At 40.7% G+C, this 22,206-nt stretch overlaps 1 protein-coding gene across 11 annotated transcripts in view; it reads left to right on the top strand.

Moving 5' to 3' along the window:
• DLG2 (discs large MAGUK scaffold protein 2) overlaps positions 1–22,206 on the top strand; it is a 1,481,746-nt gene that overhangs the window by 730,775 nt on the left and 728,765 nt on the right. For all 11 annotated transcript variants that reach the window (XM_055416123.2, XM_055416124.2, XM_088832353.1 and 8 more), the window contains one exon: positions 5,040–5,164. In XM_055416123.2, coding sequence (XP_055272098.2) covers positions 5,040–5,164 — 125 coding nt within the window. The remainder of the gene's footprint in view (positions 1–5,039; positions 5,165–22,206) is intronic.

Genomic DNA, 22,206 nt, shown 5'->3' with positions numbered 1-22,206 from the left:
TCTGTATTAACCGTGTACTTGTATTATGTCTTTTCTGACTCTTCCCTTTGGAAGAATATTCTCAGCAAATGTGTTTGTCTGTTCATTCATTCATCATATATGTAAGGAACAATGGGCCACCCAAGGCACCAAGAGACAAAGGTGAATATTATACAGTTTCTGCCTTCTATCAGGTCAGTTTGAAGGAACGACAGACTGATAAATATACAATTTCAAAATAACACAGTGCATAGCATAGCTAAGCAGAGAAATCTATAGAAACTCAAATGACATCTGAACCATCAGGGAGAGTGGGAAATTTCTCGTAGAGAAAGCAGTATGAGCAAAGGCCAACAGACGAGTTATCAAGCGGACTGCGCAGGAAAGAGCGAGCAATTCAGTGTTCCTGGGGGCCAAAATATAGAGGAAGTAGAGTGAATATTTTTCTCCATTGACAAAGTCTTGAGTACCCTCTCCCAAGATTTTTATATTTTCAGGAGAACGCCTTGGAGCATCTTCCAGTCTGTGCTTGGCTCTTTCCTTACCCCATTAATGAAGAAATTGGTATTGTTGAGGTCCCAACTCTAATAAAACCAATATATTCTAGTTGATGTTTTTGGAGCTAGACCCAAATTACATTGAAGAAACTTATCTTCCCATCCTTTCCTTCTGAAATGCAAGATCTTATAGAAACTGCCTCATTGGTGGCTATTGACGTGACAGTGTAGTTGAAGTGAAAGTGAAATCACTCAGTCGTGTTTGACTCTTTGCAACCCTATGGATGGAGGAGCCTAATAGGCTGGCTCCTCGATCCATGGGATTTTCCAGGCAAGAATACTGGAGTGAGTTGCCATTTCCTTCTCCAGGAGATCTTCCCGACCCAGGGATTGAACCTGAGTCTCCCTCTTTGTAGGGAGACACTTTACCATCTGAGCCACCAGGAAAGTAGTTGAGGTACTGATCACCAATTGCCAAACTATGGGTCTTTTCTGCTCTGCCTTGAGTTCCATGAAAGCAGAAATCACTTGGTCTTAATCCCTACAGCCTTAGCTTTGAGACAGTCTCATAGGAGATATTCATACAATACAACGCAATCATCTGGTGTCAGTAGGTACTTAAAACCAAAAATGGACTCACGTACACTGCTTTGAAGAACTTCATGATCGAGACTCATCCAATTATCCTTCTTGCTTTCATCGTTGTTGCCTTCTTGTTTGTTTCTTGGACCTGGCATACACTTTGTCACTTCAGGGATTTTGCCTATGTTCTTCCCTCTGCTTGGGACACTCTGTCCTCCTCTCCAACTCCCACCCTAAGCTCCTTAAAAGAAACTAACCGCTCTTCACCTTCAGGAAAAGTCCATATGTTTGGATCTGTTAGCTACTCCAGCACTCTGCACTTGTCCTTCATAGGCCTCATAAACTGATAGATTCATGGCTGTAGCTCCAATGCTTAGCCCAGTGCCAAACACAAAGCTGATATTTAATAAATATTTAATACATACATTGAGTCAGAGGAACCAGAGATCAAATTGTCAACATCCATTGGATCATAGAAAAAGCAAGTGAATTCCAGAAAAGCATCTGCTTCATTGACTACTTGAAAGTCTTTGACTGTGTAGGTCACAGCAAACTGTGGAGAATTCTTAAAGAGACAGGAATACCAGACCACCTTACTGTCTCCTGATAAACTTATTTGCAGGTCAGGAAGCAACAGTTGGAACCAGACATGAAACAAAGAACTGGTTCAAAATTAGGAAAGTAGTAAGACAAGCCTGTATATTGTCACCATGCTTATTTAACTTATATGCAGTGTTCAGTTGTTGCTCAGTTGTGTCCGACTCTGCGACCCCTTGGACTGCAGCACGAAACACTTCCCTGTCCATCACCAACTCCTGAAGCTTGCTCAAACTTATGTCAATGAAGTCGGTGATACCATCCAACCATCTCATCCTCTGTCGTCCCCTTCTCCTCCTGCCTTCAATCTTTCCCAGCATCAGGGTCTTTTCCAATGAGTCATCTCTCTAAATTAGGTGGCCAAAGTATTGAAGTTTCAGCTTCAGCATCAGTCCTTCCAATGAATATTCTGGACTGATTTCCTTTAGGGTGGACTGGTTAGATTCCTTTAGGATCTCCTTGCGGTCCAAGGGACTCTCAAGAGTCTTCTCCAACATCACAGTTCAAAAGCATCAATTCTTTGGTGCTCAGCTTTTTTTATAGTCCAACTCTCACACCCATACACGACTACTGGAAAAACCATAGCTTTGGCTAGACAGACCTTTGTTGACAAAGTAATGTCTCTGCTTTTTAATATGCCATCTAGGTTGGTCATAGCTTTTCTCCTAAGGAACAAGCATCTTTTAATTTCATGACTGCAGTCACCATCTGCAGTGATTTTGGAGCCCAAGAAAATTAAGTCTGTCACTGTTTCCATTGTTTCCCCATATATTTGCCATGAAGTGATGCGACTGGATGCCATGATCTTAGTCTTCTGAATGTTGAGTTTTAAGCCAACTTTTTCACTCTCCTCTTTCACTTTCATCAAGAGGCTCTTTAGTTCTTCTTTGCTTTCTGCTGTGAGGGTGGTGTCATCTGTGTATCTTAGGTCATTGATATTTCTCCCAGAGTACATCATTCAAAATGTTAGGCTGGATGACTCATAAGCTAAAATCGAGATTGCCAGGAGAAATATCAACAACCTCAGATATACCAATGACACCACTCTAATAGCAGAAAGTGAAGAGGGGCTAAAGAGCTTCTTGATGAGGGTGAAAGAGGAGAGTGAAAAGGCTGGCTTAAAACTCAACATTCAAAAACCTAAGTTTATGGCATCTGGTCCCATCTCTTCATGGCAAATAGATGGGGGACAAGTGGAAACAGTGACAGATTTTATTTTCTTGGGCTCCAAAACCACTGCTGGTGATGACCACAGCCATGAAATTGAAAAATGCTTGCTCCTTAGAAAGAAAGCTATGACAAACCTAGACAGCATATTAAAAAGCAGAGATATCATTTTGCCAACAAAGGTCCATGTGGCCAAAGCTATGTTTTTTCCAGTAGTCATGTATAGATATGAGAGTTGGACCATAAAGAAGACTGACCCCTGAAGAATTGTTTCTTTCAAATTATGGTACTGGAGAAGGCCCTTGAGAGTTCTTTGGACACCTAGGAGATCAAACCAGTCAATCCTAAAGGAAATCAAGCCTAAATATTCATTAGAAGGACTGATGCTGAAGCTGAAGTTCCAATACTTTGGACACCTGATATGAAGAACCAACCCATTGGTAAAGACCCTGGTCCTCCCTGGTAGCTCAGATGTTGAAGTATCTGCCTGCAATGTAGGGACCTGGTTTCAATCCCTGGGTCAGGAAGATCCCCTGGAGAAGGGAATGGCAACCTACTCCAGTATTCTTGCCTGGAGAATTCCATGGACAGAGGAGCCTGGTGTTCATGGGGCCACAAAGAGTTGGACGCAACTGAGCAGTTAATACTTTCACTTCTGATACTGAAAAGATTGAGGGCAGGAGGAGATCAGGGCGATGGAGGATGAGATGATTAGATAGCATTATTGGTTCAATGGACATGAAGTTGAGCAAACTCTGGGAAGTAGTAAAGAACAGGGAAGCCTGGCATGTTGCAATCCATGGGGTCACAAATAGTCATGACTTAGAGACTGAACAACAATAGCAAATACATTCATTTTGTGACTGCTCTTAAGTAGTCAGATAATGTCCAAGGAGCACTGGAGTTTTTCAAAGAAGAAACAGAATTAGAAGTCAGAAGTACAAAGACATGAGATTTTAGTGGCCATGGTTGAATTATTAACTTCAGCCTTTTAGTGAGAAAAACCCTCTGAAAATTCAGTTTTATTAGTTCAGTCAATAAAAATTGGTAAGATTTTCCGTGACATTTGCAGTGGTAGTATAGCTGTCAAGTTATACTTGATCTTATCTTAACACTGAACTTCTCTAATTGAGTGCCCTAATTAATTTTTCTGGATTAACAACTAATTTCTTATTCCTCATCATCTCTTTTTATCCATGAGCAGAGCTTAATCAAATGATCATAAATTTAGTAAGCTATATTTGTTGTAAGAGTATATAGAGAAATTAAATATCCAGGGACAAGGGACTGGTTGAATGACCTTAGTGAAATATTATTTAGTCACTTAAATGGATAATTATAAAGACTTCCTAACTGTATAAAAATGACTGAAAATATAAAGTGAATAGGAAAAAAATGGAACATATATGAAACAAAAATATAGCCATGGAGATTAAAAGAGGATATGAAAATAAGAAATAAGTGCAATGGTTTGTGAATTTGAGGGAGACTTTTAGTTATATATTGCATGCAAATTTTAGAGGGCTATATGTACTTTGGTTATCAATTACTGTAGTCTACAGGAGTAAGTATGAAAGCTATATTAGAATATAATGTATTCCTTGTCTGTATCTATAGCAAATTAAAACCTACTTATTACTCAAAAGTGTCTCACATTTGCTATGACTCTGTAAGGGGCCGTTGCCTTCTAAAGTCAAAGTTCCTATTAACAAATAGGAAAATACACTTATTTGATGGATAAACAATATTAGAGCAACAAGTCCAGAAATAGCAGAATGGAAACACCCAAATTTCACTACTCCATCAAATCAAGTGTTTTTCACATAACCTGTTTCCTTCCTTTCTTTTCTGTATGTGTGTATAATTTTTATAATGGACCGTAATGATCTTTTGCATTTTCTCATATTGCACAGTGTCAACATTTATTTCATCATGACCATTTTAGTTTCTAATAAAGGCTGCTTTTCTTAGACGCAAAAATGTAAGGCCCTTTGAATAAGCAGAAGCATAAAGCACTTGAATTCTTTCAATGCAGGGACAAACCTGAGTGTTTTCCCTGACCTTCCTTTGTCTGCTGATGGTGCAGTTTATGGCTTTGCATACAAGGCTGTTATCACCTGAGTTCCATTTGAGTAGTAAGATGATAACGCAGAGTACAAGGGAAACTAGGTTTAGATGACAGCCACATCATTTAATGTCTACTGATTGTTTCTACAGGGGAATTCTGGCCTGGGATTCAGTATTGCTGGAGGGACAGATAATCCCCACATTGGAGATGACCCTGGCATATTTATTACGAAGATTATACCAGGAGGTGCTGCAGCAGAGGATGGCAGACTCAGGTAATGATCTGAAATGTTAGAATTATTTGGAAAGTAAATCTGCCACATCAGTGAGACATATCTGTGCCTTTGGAGAATAACAATTCTCCAAAAGTTCGGTACTTGAAAGAAAAGACTGTCAAAGCAAGCTTTCTGTAATGACTTTCCAGATCTCTCATTGAATTTCAACTAGTATTTAATTTGTGTTTGTTGACGGCTACCACATTCAGCATTGGGCCAGGCAGTGGGAGGAAGGAATATGGATGTCATCTTTTTTTCCATGGGGTCTTCAGTCTGGTAGGAAAGAAGAATAGTATGAGCTGATGAGTAAATAATAAAATGTATAGAAAATGATATACTGTAAGTAGTATTAACAAAGAAATGCCATATTATGCACCTTGTATGTATTCACAGATTTGGGGTTTTCTGTAGGAGTTGGTATGGAAAGACTCTAAAAAGGTATTCCATGAGAAGATTCCAGGCTGAGTCAAAAAAATAAGATTTAACTAACCTCACAAACCTAAATGAGAACACAGAGGGAGAAGGAGCATGGGGTCCCAGCAAAGAAGGAAACAAGTTTGTCTTAGGTGAAGAACCAGATGAGGTTGGAAATAGAGCCGGATCCTGCTCAGGATACAGTAGTGATGGCTTGAGCCAGGGCCCCTCTCTTTAAAGAACTAAACATTGGAACTTCCCTGGAAGTCCTGTGGTTAAGACTCTGTGCTTCCAATGCAGGGGGCTCAGGTTCAATTCCTGGTTGGGAAACTAAGATCCTACTTGCCACGTAGTCCAAAAATTAAAAAAATAAAATCTAAAGATTATTTGTCAAAATGAGAGTCACCCACATGGGGCTCTTAGTCAATAATATACAATTGTATCAGAAGTCAAAACACTGGCTAAAATAATTATAGACTGAACAATTAGGAGAGATTTCCCCTGAGGAAAACATGCTCCAGTATTATTTTGGCCTGTGAGTGCTGAGTCACATCCAACCCTTTGCAGCCACATGGACGAGGACCACTAGGCTCCTTTGTCTGTGGGGTTTTTCGGGCAAGAATACTGGAGTAGGATCTTCCCAACCCAGGGATTGTACCCGCATCTCCTGCATCTCCTGTTTTGCAGGCGGATTTGATTCTTTGCTGTTTAGCCATTGGGGAAGCTACTAGATTGTAAATCTCCTTAAGTCAAACAGTTATATATAGATGTGAGTTCATAAATACTTTCTGAATGAATGAGTGAGTTTTTCCATGAGTGGATGAGTAAAATGAGAAGGGAGAGGTGGGTGAAGCAATGAGTAGGGAGAGAGGGTAGTACAGACCAAGACCAACAGTTAGGAATAGTTGTAGCTTGCATATGTGTTTATGTGTTAAGTTGCTTCAATCATGCCCAACTCTGTGCAACCCTATGATCCATAGCCTGCCAGGCTCCTCTGTCCACAGGATTCTCCAGGCAAGAATACTGGAGTGGGTTGCCATGCCCTCCTCCAGGGGATCTTCCCAACCCAGGGATCGAACCCCAGTTTCTTATGTCTGATGCATTGGCAGGCAAGTTCTTTACCACAAACACCCCTGGGAAGCCCTTGGGTTACATGGAACCACACTGAAAACTGCGACCTAAGTGGCAGATATGTAAGCTTCATTGCCCTTCCTCAGTGTGCTTTTTTATGAAGCTTAAAGAGGCCGACTTGCTGTTTTTTATAAAGCCGCCAAGGACACTTTTTTGGTCTCCAGCTGTTCTGATGCAGTGATTATTTTTGACAGCTGCATCTTTGCAGTTTGTCAAGGAACATCACACCTTTTTTCAGGTACATCTGCATCTCCTATCAGCAAGGAAGGAAATGAGTGGCACTCCCACAGGATTCAGATGCTTTTTGACAAAAGAACTTTCAGGCTGAATTGACAAAACTGATTTCTGGGTGAGAGGATGACATCCCTGCTTCAGAGTGAGAGATTAGAAATAGATGTGTGATTCTAAGAGTCATGATAGGGATAGTATTTGCTACTATTATACCCTGGAGAAGCTCCATTTTTTTGTTTCATTTATTTTTTTAATTTTATTTTTATTTATTAGCACCAAGAAACTTTTGTATTGGGGTACAGCCGATTAACAATGTTTTGATAGTTTCAGGTGAATGGCAAAGAGACTTAGCTATACGTATACGTGTATCCATTCTCCCCCAAACCCCTCTCCCATCCAGTCTGGCACATAACATTGAGCAGAGTCCCGTGTGCTATACAATAGGTCTTTGCTGGTTACCATTTTAAACACGGCAGTGTGTATATGACCTTCCCAAAGTCCCTAACTGTGTCTTCCCCCCAGCAGCCATAAGTTCATTTTCTAAATCTGTGAGTCTTTTTCTGTTTTGTAATTAAGTTCATTTGTATCATTTCTTTTTAGATTCCACATATAAGGGATATCATATGATATTAGGAGAAACTCCATTTTAAAAGTTTAGAAATAAAGTTAGAGGAAACTTCAGAAAAGTGGACCATAATCATTGTTTCATACCATTCTTTACCTAGAAGTAGGGAAGCTTTCACCTCCACCCAAGTTCCGCCCTAAGCATCGGATGAAATGGTCTTTATGTGATTATTCTACAGATAAGAAAGAAAAATGGCATCTCTGAGAGTGCTACCACTCTGCTTACGCCTACAGAGATAAAAGGATGTTCTGCTGTGTTGAAAGCATTATTCAGTAGTTGTAAAGAACATAATCATAATGGCCACTAACATTTATTGAGCTTTTCTCATGTGTGGGGCAATGTGCCCATGTAGGTAGGATAGGCAGATAGGTTGGGAGGATGGGTGGGTGGGTGGATGGATGGATACACAGACCGAAGGATAGAGAGATAGTTCACTTTCACTTTTCCCTTTCACACATTGGAGAGGGAAATGGCAACCCACTCCAGTGTTCTTGCCTGGAGAATCCCAGGGACAGGGGAGCCTGGTGGGCTTCCGTCTATGGGGTCACACAGAGTCGGACACGACTGAAGTGACTTAGCAGCAGCAGCAGCAGCAATGTAAATAGAGATGTAGATACACACGCACACAATCTTTTATTTACTTAAAACAGCCATATGAGGTAGTTATAGTTATTATGGCCATCATAATATGGACGTAAGAAATTAAGAATTAAACTTTTTAAAATCACTCATCTATCTTTGAATACATTCCAAAATCTGTATGTCACTTATATACTCTCCAAACTCTTGTTCATTAGTAGAATCCCCTACCTCATGGGACCTTGGCCTAAAGTTTCCCAAATATAAAGTTTTACACATGCTAAAGGGAAATTCTGAACACTGCAAAGTTTGCTATTTTTCTACTGAGCCACAGTTGTTTTTATTATGAACTCTACCCCCTGGTCTTTGTCCTGGCTTCCTGGAATCAGGGAGTGGGGGATAGTATTTGCTAATACTCGACCTTGGAGAAGTTCCATATTTTTGTTTCATTTATTTTGTAATTTTATTTTCATTTATTTTTTAACACCAAAAAAATTTTTGTATTGGGGTATAGCCGATTAACAATGTTGTGATAGTTTCAGGTGAACAGCAAAGAGACTTAACCATACATACACACGTATCCATTCTCCCCAAAATCCCTCTCCTGTCCAGTCCGGCACATAATATTGAGCACTGGGCTACGACTGTGTGTGTGAATATTACCCGGTGAGGTTATGCAGTGAATGACCTGAAAAACTCTAAACAGTGATCCTATCGGGAGCATTTCTTCAATCCACATCCCAGCCTTGTACCTGTGTGAGGACAGCTCTAGAGTGGCCCTCCAGTTCTTCACGATAGAGCCTTGCTACTGCCACTGAGACTGTTGCCCACCTTACTCCTTTCTGCCGTGAACTTGGTTGGTTTGGGGACATCTGAGAGCTCAAGAACAACAGTTGAAAGTCTGGCATCATGACCTGAAGGATAGATTTCAGAATTCACCTTTTTATCTGGTTCAAAGCCTACATTTTACGGATGGGGAAACTAAGGCTGAAACAAGTGATTTATCCTGAAGCATCAATCATTCAGTGGTCAGTTTTAACTAGACTCCAACTGTCTTGACTCAAGAAAATAACATTCTAAGGTAGTGTTTAGTGTCTGTAACACTACCCAAGCCCATCTAAGAAGTCTTTTCTCAGTGCGCCAGGAACACTCTGAAGCTGGACCAGCAACGTGTGAAGAGTACTTTCTATCTCACCGTTAGTCTTTTTGAACAAGGTAGCAACACATAGAAATGAACTCTGGAAAGATGGAGGTTGTAATACCTGTATATTAACATATTTGGTTTTAGAAAAATTAAACTCTTTTAGGTGCTGTTTTCTCATCTATAAAGTGATTACAATAATACCTGTTCTGAGGATTCAGTAAGATAATCTAAGTCCCTAGCTGTGCCAAGTAAACTTCAGCAGCGTTTGCCCCCTTTCCTCACCAGCCCTCTCTTCTCTCTTTCCCCACCCTCCTCTCTCCTCTTTCCTCTGTTATTTTTCCATTGCTCCTTCTTTTCCCTCTCGTGTTCTGTTCCCTCTCTCTCATCCTCTCCACCTTTCTTTGAGTTCCTTTCATCCTCTACCGTGAATGAAGTCGCTCAGTTGTGTCCGACTCTTTGCAACCCCGTAGACTGTAGCCCACCAGGCTCCTCTGTCCATGGGATTTTCCAGGCAATAGTACTGGAGTGGATTGCCATTTCCTTCTGCAGGGGATCTTCCCAACCCAGGGCTCGAACCCAGGTCTCCCGCAATGTAGACAGACGCTTTACCGGCTGAGCCACCAGGGAAGTCTTTCATCCTCTATGGCCTTCCCTAAACTTCCTGTTACTCTCTTTTCACATCCCCTTTTCTCTTGATGATAACATTGAATTAAAACCCATTTAGCCATGGTACTTAAAGAGTTTCTATGGTTCTCTTCTCAAGTTTATAATACAATCAACTGAATCTGCTATGTTTCCCTTACTGAAAAACTAAGCTCACAAACTAAACATGGTTCTGTTTTGTTTTTCAACCTGACAAATTGTTTGGTCTATCCTATGAGTTAGAGACTCATAAAAGTTTTCTAGTGTATACTTCTCATTATAAATTTTATTTTGACAGTTAAATAATACTTAAGCTGAAAGAGAAGCTGAAGCCTATAAAAGTGAAGTGATGGGTCTGCTCCAAGGAGACTAGTAATCTGGACTCTATACTGCTGCTGCTGCTAAGTCGCTTCAGTCGTGTCCGACTCTGTGCGACCCCATAGACAGCAGCCCACCAGGCTCCCCCGTCCCTGGGATTCTCCAGGCAAGAACACTAGAGTGGGTTGCCATTTCCTTCTCCAATGTGTGAAAGTGAAAAGTGAAAGTGAAGTCGCTCAGTTGTGTCTGGCTAGTAGCGACCCCATGGACTGCAGCCCACCAGGCTCCTCTGTCCATGCGATTTTCTAGGCAAGAGTACTGGAGTGGCTTGACATTGCCTTCTCCGGAACTCTATACTAGTGGATAATAATTAGGTCAATAATCATAATAGCAAGGACAACACAATACCTCAAAGTGCCAACAACTTTTCTGACACATTAGCTCATTTAAAGGGCATAACTTGATGAGAGTAATATTATTACTCCCACTTTGTAGGTAACAAAATCAAGGACCTGAGATAAGAGGTTAAGTACCTTAAGAAGATTGTACTGCTAGTACATGTTGGAGCCATAATTTGAACCTAGACAGCCTGGGTCTAATGTCCATGTGTTTATGTTCTGAGTTGTCCTGCAGGGTGGGAGAAATGCTATTTCAAAGACACACGATGCTAAGCAGCATTGTCAAAATGCCACTCCTCAGGATTCCTCACACTAATCCATAGGACCTGTGACTATGATGAACTCGCACTCCTGTGATTGGGTTACACTGTATGGCCTGGTTGACATAGGATAGGGAGAGTATGCAGGTTAGCCTGATCTAATCACATAAGCCTTAACAGTGGAGAGCTTTCTCTGGCTGGTAGCAGAATGGGAAGTCGAAGAGATTCAGAATCAGTGAAGTACTCAACATTGTTCCTGGTTTGAAGATGGAGGAGGCCATATGAAAAAGGATGAGGTTGGCCCCTGGGAGCAGAGAGGCCCTGGCTGATAGCCAGCAAGGAAGCAGGGACCTCCATCCCACAACGGCAAGCAACCGAGTCTTTTTTTTTAATTTAATTAATTTATTTTACTTTACAATATTGTATTGGTTTTGCCATATATTGACTTGAATTCGCCATGGATGTACATGTGTTCCCCACCCTGAACCCCCTCCCACCTCCCTCCCCATCCCATCCTTCCGGGTCATCCCAGTGCACCAGCCCTGAGCATCCTGTCTCATGCTTGTAAAATATCTTATGTGAAACGAATCACCAGTCCAGGTATGATGCATGAAGCAACTGAGTCTTACCACAACCACGTGAGTTGGAAGAAGACCCTGAACTCCAGATGAGAATGTAGCTCGATTGACACTAGGATTTCAGCCTTGGAGGAACCTGAGCAGAGATTCCAGCCGCACTAGGCCAGACTTCTGATTTACACAGTGAGCTAATAAATAGGTCATGTTTCAAGTTGCTAAACCTGTGCTAACTTTATAAGGAGGAATGAAGCACTAATCTACATTATTCTGGGCATTCTGAGTTCATTATGAAAAGCCTTCCTGTGCGTCCTCAATCACACCCAATATAAAATGAGTGTGCAGTTTTAAGATACAGATGAGGTGAGAGGTGACTTTCTCCTTAGTTAGATCAGATTCCAAACTGAACTCAAGTCTCAGTGGTTGCCTCAGAGGAGATATGTAGGAGAAAGAACATGCTATTTGGGGTAGAGGATCTGGGTTTCAAGTTCTACTTTCTAGCTAAGTGACCTTGGACCTTTTTTTAAGCTCTCTGTGCTCCAGGTCCCTCACTGGTAAATTGGAGGTAGGAGCATATGTATCAGGAAGCTGTAGTAAAGATTACATAAAATAGAGAGTGTGAAGAGGCTGTGTAAAATTCAAAGGCTCCCAACACCACCCAATCCACAGAAGCAGTCACTTAACAGAAAACTGAACTTAAGCCACAAGGCTGTAACAGCCAGGAAGAGACACTTACGGAGAACAAAGTTCTAAAATGACCTTCAGTGGCCCACATCCCCTGAGTATGGGAGGATATGTGAGTATGGTAGTATGCCACTCCTATGATAATGTTTCTTTTTATGACAAAAGAGATTTCATAAGTGTAATTAAGGTGCCTAATCAGTTGACTTTGAACTACTTAAAAGGGAGATTGTCCCTTGTAAGGAGAGGGAAATGGCAACCCAATCCAGTATTCTTGCCTGGAAAATCCCATGGACAGAGGTGCCTGACAGGCTACAGTTCAAGGGTCTCAAAGAGGCAGACATGACTGAGTGACTTCACTTCTTCACTTCATCCCTTGTAAGCCTGATCTAATCCAAGGAGTACCTTTAAAGTACAGATTTTCAACATTAGAAATCAACTATACTTCATTTAAAAAAAAAAGAAGAATGAAAAGAGAAGGAAAGGACAGAGATTCTCCTGTTGATCTGGATGAGGCAAACTTACATGTTGTGAGAGGACTTGTGTGGGATCTGTGTGGCAAGAAGCTGAAGGCACCCTTTATGAATGGTCCCCAGATAACCGCTAGCAAGATGGGAGATGTCAGTCAAACAGCTGAGTTCTGCTAATGACCCCTTGAGCTTGGAAGAGAACCCCAAACTTCTGAAAAAATGCGGTTTAGCTGACACCTTGACTGTAGCCTTGTGGGACCCAGAATAGAAGAGTCCATAAACTGTGCCCAGATTTCTAATCCACTAAAACTCTGAGATAATAAATGCATAGTGCTTTAAACTGAAGATGCTGTGATAACTTCTTATGAAGTAATAAAAAGTTAATATGAACTCTATGGCATTCTGGACGGGGTTGTTTGCCAGCGCTATCACACTCTGATCTTCAGAAATGCTGATCAAGCTTCCTGGCCAGACTCAGACCCTTCACACACCTGGAGGCAAAATGTGAAAAGCATTCAGAAACAAGGGAGTGGATCGAGGTCAGAAATAGGGAAGAAATGGTCCCTCAAGGAGAGGGACAGCAGAGACAGAGGTTAGCTGAAATACCTTGTTACAGCTGGTGGCTGGAGATTTGAACCTGGCGTGGGAGGGAGGGAGAGAGTCAGAAGCTCTAAGGAAAATGTGAGATGAGGGCTAAGTTAAAAGGGCAGCAAGACATCATGTGATGGTTTAAAGGAATTTCTTTGGGTAGTAGCCTCTTTCCTGTGTAGTCTCTTTTTAAATATAGTGTATTGTGTACATATTTTTATGGATATGATCATTGTCCTTGTGGAATATGTATAAAATGCAGAAGAGCAGACAAAAGCTACACAAAACATAACACTTTCATATTCACACTGAATAATATCAACATCTTTGTTGATACAAAGGTATTAATATTTTTGTACACTTATTTCTTGTATTTTTGCTATTCTATTTATTTATCTTTAGTTTGAAAGAAAGAAAGTGAGGTCGCTCAGTCATGTCTGACTCTGCAATCCCATGGACTGTAGCCTAACAGGGTTCTCCATCCATGGGATTTTCCAGGCCAGAATACTGGAGTGGGTTGCCATTTCCTTATCCAGGAGATCTTCCCAACACAGGGATTGAACCTGGGTCTCCATCGGAGAAGGCAATAGCACCCCTCTCCAGTACTCTTGCCTAGAAAATCCCATGGATGGAGGAGCCTGGTAGGCTGCAGTCCGTGGGGTTGCTAAGGGTCGGACATGACTGAGCGACTTCACTTTCACACATTGGAGAAGGAATTGGCAACCCACTCCAGTGATCTTGCCTAGAGAATCCCAGGGACGGGGGACCCTGGTGGGCTTCTGTCTATGGGGTCACACAGAGTCGGACATGACTGAAGTGACGCAGCAGCAGCAGCAGCTCCATCGTTGTAGGCAGACGCTTTACCATCTGAGCCACCAGGGAAGCCCATCTTTAGTTTAGAGCATACTATATATAATATTTAGCATTTGTTTAACTTTGCATAACTTTATTTCATAAACTTTTCCCTATATCATTTTAAGAAAAAAAAAACCTTTGCACATATTTTAATTTCTGTTTAACTATATGTTTACTATATACATTGTTAGGAGTTTCAGGTTATTTTCAGTTTCTTAGCATTTTAAATAACTGGCAATCTTTTGGAAGATATTACTGATTCTGTTTTCCATAAATTCTTTAGGATATATTTCTGGCAGTAGAATTTCTGCATCAAAAGGTATGCACATTTCCAAGAATTTTGACATGTATTGCTAAATTTCCTTCCAGAAAGATTCTAGTTCCACCAACAGTCTTAGAGAGGACCTATTTTACAATATGTCATTAGCATTTCATGTGCTTGGACATATAAGATTTGGAGCTATTGGCCAAGGCAAATACTGCTACCTTTCCTTGCTTTGCTTTGAATTTATTTGATTAACAGAAAAATTGAACTTAAAAAAAAAGTAACAGTCATTTATATTTTTTCTTCTAGAAGTAGTTATTAAAATTTAATAATATTGCTTATCTTTAATGTAAGAACATTAGGTTGTCTTCCAGAACAAAATAGGTATATTTCCATGCTTTGAAGGATGATCTTTGTTTCAGCTTTTGTATCTGAAGCATGAAAATGCCCTCTGTGTGGCTTCAAGTCCCAGGATTGCAGAGGGCCAGTATTGATCTGACATCCTGGGGAAGAGCTATCACATGACAGTCTCTACTTGATGCAGCAATGACATTCTACACAGAAGTGCGTTTATGAAACCCATTCATAGCACAAAAGCGGTATGCAGTAGCAGGCAGAAGACATGGCTACTTGTCAATTTCCTGACAAGTGACACAGTTTAATCTCTTAGCCCCCAGCATCATCATTTCTACTCCCAGACAAGATGGAGAAAAAATTTTTCTCCTTAAGTTCATTGCTTCATTTGTCCCTTCTGTGTCTGTTACAGGTAGGGCTGGCTTTGTCCTCATAAAAGCAAAGAGAGCACAACCCCTGTGTTCTAAACTGCATTGTCCTTTGGTTGACATTTGGCAATTCATTGTTTTGTTTTTTCATTAATTTATACTCATTAACTCACTAGTAATTTTTAAATAATGACATGAAGAGGAAAAGAAAGGCAAAGGGGAAGAAAAGGGAGAGATAAAGGAAAAGGAAAAAGAAGAAACATTAGTGATCATCAAAGATGAAAACATCACATAGCTTGGAAATGGAGAGCACAAACCTAAATTTAAATTTTTTTCTGTGCCAGTGAGAAGCTCTAAGCAGAGCAAAGGGAGTAATTTTCAAGCATCACAGTCTGAAACTTACTCCCAAGACTCACTTTCAGACTGTTTAAGGAAATAATAGATTACCAGTAAGTGAAACAGCATACGAGATTACAAAATCCACAGAGAACTTCTTCACATTGAACTTGCATTAGTTTGGATGATGGCAAACAAAACCCTTGAGTTACCAAGTTCAACATGTCAGCTTCCATCAAAGGGGTAATTCTCTCACCAAATAACTGTGATAATGCCTAATGCTAAATTTTTCATTCAAAGACAGAGACTCGGTGTTTTCAAAGCCACCTGGACTTCTTTTTCGTTACTGTTTTGAAGCAAAATTAGCACATAAACCCAACTGTTGCCCTTAATGAGAAGATCTTCATGAGAAGGGTGATTTCATTATCCAGGGCAAATTGCAGTTGGATTTGTAATTAGACTCATTACAATGAGTCTAATTGTAGATTAGACTCAATCTTATCCTTCCATCTCTGCCCACAGAAGGAAAAGGAGTAAGAGAGCATGGTGCTCTGTCCTTTGATTTCCTCTGTCAATATTGTGTGTGTAGGCTTAGTCACTCAATCATGTCCAACTCTTTGCAGTCTCATGGACTGTAGCCCGCCAGGCTCCTCCATCCATAGAAATTTTCCAGACAAGAATCCTGGAGTGGGTTGCCATGCCCTCCTCCAGAGGATCTTCCCAACCCAGGGATCGAACCCAGGTCTCCCTCATTGCAGGCAGATTCTTTACCATCTGAGCCACCAGGGAAGCCCTCTATCAATATTAGCAGCCCTCAATATATTGATAACATGCTTAGACAAGAAAAAATCAATTAGCAAGTAGTTCTGTAGTACCTGGTAATGACAAGTCCTCAACAGTTTAGAACTGTTGTTCAGTCACTAAGTTGTGTCTGACTATGTGACCTCAAGGACTGCAGCACGCCAGGCTCTCCTGTCCTTCACAGTCTCCTGGAGTTTGTTCAGCTTCATGTCCATTGAATTGGTAATGCCGTTTAACAATCTCATCTGCTGCTCTCTCTTTCTTTTGTCTTCAATCTTTCCCATGGCTGCAGTCACAATCAGCAGTGATTGTGGAGTCCTGGAAAACAAATCTGTCAGTGCTTCCACTATTTCCCCTTCTATTTGCCATGCAGTGATGGGACTAGGGGCTTCCCTCATAGCTCAGTTGGGAAAGAATCCACCTGCAATGCAGGAGAGCCCTGTTCGATTCGTGGGTCGGATGGAACTAGATGCCATGATCTTACTTTTTTGAATGTTGAGTTTCAAGCCAGCTTTTTCACTCTCCTCTTTTACCCTCTTCAAGAATTTCTGTAGTTCCTCTTCACTTTCTGCCACTGGAGTGGTATCATCTGCATATCTAAGGTTGTTGATATTTCTCCTGGCAGTTTTGGTTCCAGCTTGTGATTCATCCAATCTGGCATTTCACATGATTGTGACTGCAGTCATGAAATTAAAAGACACGTGCTCCTTGGAAGAAAAGTTATGACCAACCTAGACAGCATATTAAAAAGCAGAGACAATACTTTGCCAACAAAGGTACATCTAGTCATGTATGGATATGAGAGTGGGACTGTAAAGAAAGCTAAGCACTGAAGAATTGATGCTTTTGAAATGTGGTGTTGAAGAATACTCTTGAGAGTCCCTTGGACCCCAAAGACATTCAACCAGTCCATCCTAAAGGAAATCAGTCCTGAATATTCATTGGAAGGACTGATGTTGAAGCTGAAACTTTGGTTCTTTGGCCACCGGATGCAAAGAACCGAGTCATTTGAAAAAACCCTGATGCTGGAAAAGATTGAAGGTGGGAGGAGAAGAGGATGAGATGGTTGGATGGCATCACCAACTCAATGGACATGAGTTTGGGTAACCTCCGGGAGTTGGTAATGGACAGGGAGGCCTGGTGTGCTGCAGTCCATGGGGTTGCAAAGAGTTGGACATGGCTGAGCAACTGAACTGAACTGTGAACAGAATGGGAAAAAATATTTGCAATAATATAGTGGATAGTGGACTTGTATCCAGAATATATAAAGAACTTTTATAGCTCAACAATAGAACAATAAGTAACCTAGTTAGAAAATTGGCAAAGGATTTGGAGTAATGTCCTACTGCTGCCATCAAAACCATGGTGGCTTAAAATAGCACAAATTTATTATAGTTCTGGAGGTCAGAAATCCAAAATCAGACTCAATGAAATGAACTCAAGCTGTTGACAGGGCAGCTCCAGAGGAGCTATGGAACAGTCCATTTCCTTTCCTTTTCCCACCTTCTTAGGGCCACCTGAATTTATTGGCTCATAACTATTTCCTCCATCTTCAAAGATCATCAGTCCAACCTTTCCTTCTGTCGTATCTCTTCTCTGACTATGACTCTATTGTGTCTTTCATTAAGGATTCCTGTGATTACTTTTAACTTGCCAAAATAACATAGGATAATTTCCCTATCTCAAAATTCTTGTTTTAATTGTATCTGTAAGGTGGAGCTGATGGTAAAGAACTTGCCTGCCAATGCAGGAGGCAGAAGAGACTCGGGTTTGACCCCTGAGTTGGGAAGATTCCCTGGAGGAGGGGATGACAACCCACTCCAGTATTCTTGCCTGCAAAATTCCATGGACAGAGGAGCCTGGCAAACTACAGTCCACGGAGTTGCAGAGTCAAACACGACTGAAGCAAGTTAGCATGCACGCACATACAGTCTCTTCGGCCCATGCTATAATATATTCACAGGTCAGAGATGAGGACTTGTACTTTTTGAAAGACCATTATTCCTCCTACCACAGATTTGAATAAGTATTCCTTGAAAGAAGATTTAAAATGACCAATAACACAAAGAAAGACTTTCAACATAATCCCGATGTCCATCAACAGATGAATGGATAAAATATGATATATTCTTACAATGGAATATTATTCAACCATGAAAACAGATGTTCTAATGCATGCTATATCAGTAAACCCTGAAACAATATCCTAAATCAAAGATTCCAGATACAAATGGCATTGTACAATTTTATTTCTATGAAATGACCAGAATAGGGAAACCCATATAGATAAAAGTAGGTTAATGGTTGTCAGGGACTGGTAATGAATATGGATTTCTTTCAGACATGATGAAAGTGTTCTAAAATTCCCTCAAGCTAAGAATTACACAGCTTGTGAGCATACTAAAGAAGATCACTGACTTTTATACTTTAAAAGGGCAAATTTTAAAGTATGTGAATTTTATCTCAACAATTCTGTTATAAAAATATCCAATAATTCTTTGCTGGCATAAAATATTCATCCTTATTTATAAATCTGATAATTTATTTCTTTCAAAAAGCCCTTGACTTCTTCATATTGCTGTCAAGTTATAGATTTATTTCATCTGAAGTTCCATCATTTAGAAAAGTTCTTGAATCAGTGTGCCAAGTAGAGAATACTTTTGATTTGGACTCCATGCCTATATGGCCTAAGGAATCTTTAAAGCGGGCAAATATCAAATGAAGTTCCCATTTCCTAGACAAACTAGCAGATATTTGACCTTGTGTCCTAACTGCTAAAGTATCCATAATTTACAAAAATGATCTTATATGTATAGTCTATATTTTCAAAAGTCAAGACGTATTAGTGAAGTGCATTAAAATTTAGGAGGGTTAATTCAGACTGAGTTTTTCAAGTTCGTTTATCCAAATACTCTTAAGGAAGAAGAGAATATACTGGTTTTTCAAAAGAGAACAATAAGATTATTGAAACATAGATGTGGTGGTTCATATCCCCTAAGGCTGATTCCATGAGGCTGTAAACGTTTTGATTTAATTCTCGTCCGTGCTTTGTGTAGAGGGAGCAATTTCTGACATTGTTTGTAGGTCTAGGCCCAAACTTCCAATTCAGACTGAAAGCTAACAAGATGCATGGCTCTCGTAATGGTAAGAGAGAGACCTGGGCATCTCTCCTACTAACTAGCTCTGAGACCTTGAGAGGGTTCCACGGTCTTCTTAAACTTAACATCTTTCTCCATAAAATGAGTATGGTAGAGGATCTTCGGGAATTTTCAGTTTAAAAATCAAATTCTGTTTATTTATTTGACTCTTCCTGACAGTCTGAGACATTCAGAGTACTATTACCATGGCCAGGAAATCAATCCTTTGTTTTGATTAAATCTGTAACTGTGAGAAGATACAATCTTCATTACATTTCTGTAGCAAAGAACTGATCATGACTTAAATGCTGAGAAGTCATTTATTATTATTTATTTGCAACAGTCTCACAGAAGGAATATTGTTATTCTAATATTCTAAAACTATATTTAATTTGATTTTTGCAAATAACTCCTTGGGATCTTTACCAAAAGCAAAATGGTTTCTGGGAAGGAGGATGGTGGTGGTGGTTTAGTTGCTAAGGTGTGTCCGACTCTTGTGACCCCGTGGACTGTAGACCGCCAGGCTCCACTGTCCATGGGGATTCTCCAGGCAAGAATACTGGAGTGGGTAGCCTTTTACTTCTCCAGGGGGATATTCCTGACCAAGGAATTGAATCTGGGTCTCCTGTACTACAGGCAGATTCTTTACCGACTGAGCGTCAAGGGAAGCCCCAGGAAGGAGGGAAGACACTCAAATTTTCTCCTGGTTTCTAATATAGTGATAACTCTAGTTATTTCCAGGAATGGCTTTTCTAAACAGCTAATAAATTATCTCATTATTTAGAAATGCACAATAATGTGGTAAGCTTTGGGCAAGCATCAAATCATTGCAAATTGGCTTCAGTTTAGTTCAGTCACTCAGTTGTATCCAACACTTTGCGACCCCATGAATCACAGCACACCAGGCCTCCCTGTCTATCACCAACTCCCAGAGTTCCTCAAACTCATGTCCATTGAGTCGGTGATGCCATCCAGCCATCTCATTCTCGGTCGTCCCCTTCTCCTCCTGCCCCCAATCCCTCCCAGCATGAGAGTCTTTTCCAGTGAGTCAACTCGTTGCATGAGGTGGCCAAAGTATTGCAGTTTCAGCTTTAGCATCAGTCCTTCCAATGAACACCCAGGACTGAGCTCCTTTAGAATGGACTGGTTGGATCTCCTTGCAGTCCAAGGGACTCTCAAGAGTCTTCTCCAGCACCACAGTTCAAAAGCATCTATTCTTCGGCAATCAGCTTTCTTCACAGTCCAACTCTCATATCCATACATGACCCCTGGAAAAACCATAGCCTTGACTAGATGGACCTTTGTTGGCAAAGGAATGTCTCTGCTTTTTAATATGCTACCTAGGTTGGTCATAACTTTCCTTCCAAGGAGTAAACATCTTTTAATTTCCTGGCTGCAGTCAGCATCTGCAGTGATTTTGGAGCCCAAAAAAATAAAGTCTGACACTGTTTCCACTGTTTCCCCATCTATTTTTTATGAAGTCATGGGACCAGATGCCATGATCTTCCTTTTCTGAATGTTGAGCTTCAAGCCAACTTTTTCACTCTCCTCTTTCACTTTCATCAAGAGGCTTGTTAGTTCCTCTTCACTTTCTGCCATAAGGGTGGTGTCATCTGCATATCTGAGGTTATTGATATTTCTCCCGGCAATCTTGATTCCAGCTTGTGCTTCTTCCAGCCTAGCATTTCTCATGATGGCCTCTGCATATAAGCTAAATAAGCAGGGTGACAATATACAGCCTTGACATATTCCTTTTCCTATTTGGAACCAGTTTGTTTTTCCATGTCCAGTTTGAACTGTTGCTTCCTGACCTGCATACAGGTTTCTCAAGAGGCAGGTCAGGTGGTCTGGTATTCCCATCTCTTTCAGAATTTTCCACAGTTTATTGTGATCCACACAGTCAAAGGCCTTGGCATAGTCAATGAAGCAGAAATAGATGTTTTTCTGGAACTCCCTTGCTTTCTCCATGATCCAGCAGATGTTGGCAATTTGATCTCTGGTGCCTCTGCCTTTTCTAAAACCTGCTTGAACATCTGGAAGTTCACGGTTCACGTAGTGCTAAAGCCTGACTTGGAGAATTTTGTGCATGACTTTACTAGCGTGTGAGATGAGTGCAATTGTGCGGTAGTTTGAGCATTCTTTGGCATTGCCTTTCTTTGGGATTGGAATGAAGACTGACCTTTTCCAGTCCTGTGGCCACTGCTGAGTTTTCCAAATTTGCTGGCATATTGAGTGCAGCACTTTCACAGCATCATCTTTCAGGATTTGAAATAGCTCAACTGGAATTCCATCACCTCCACTAGTTTTGTTCCTAGTGATGCTCTCTAAGGCCCACTTGACTTCACATTCCAAGATGCCTGGCTCTAGGTGAGTGATCACACCTTCGTGATCATCTTGGTCATGAAGATCTTTTTTGTACAGTTGTTCTGTGTATTCTTGCCACCTCTTCTTAATATCTTCTGCTTCTGTTAGGTCCATACCATTTCTGTCCTTTATTGAGCCCTTCTTTGCGTGAAATGTTCCCTTGGTATCTCTAATTTTCTTGCAGAGATCTCTAGTCTTTCCCATTCTGTTGTTTTCCTCTATTTCTTTGCATTGATCACTGAGGAAGGCTTTCTTATCTCTCCTTACTATTCTTTGGAACTCTGCATTCAGATGCTTATATCTTTCCTTTTCTCCTCTACTTTTCACTTCTCTTTTCACAGCTATTCGTAAGGCCTCCTCAGACAGACATTTTGCTTCTTTGCATTTCTTTTCCATGGGGATGTTCTTGGTCCCTGTATCCTGTACAATGTCACGAACCTCCGTCCATAGTTCATCAGGCACTCTATCAGATCTAGTCCCTTAAATCTATTTATCACTTCCACTGT

Source organism: Moschus berezovskii, chromosome 25 (genome assembly GCF_049115385.1).
Source record: "Moschus berezovskii isolate FMDL1 chromosome 25, NW_MosBer_1.0, whole genome shotgun sequence".
In the NCBI taxonomy this organism is placed as follows: Eukaryota; Metazoa; Chordata; class Mammalia; order Artiodactyla; family Moschidae; genus Moschus; species Moschus berezovskii.
The sequence above is the reverse complement of the archived record's forward strand: the minus strand, read 5'-3'. Positions and strand labels throughout refer to the sequence as shown.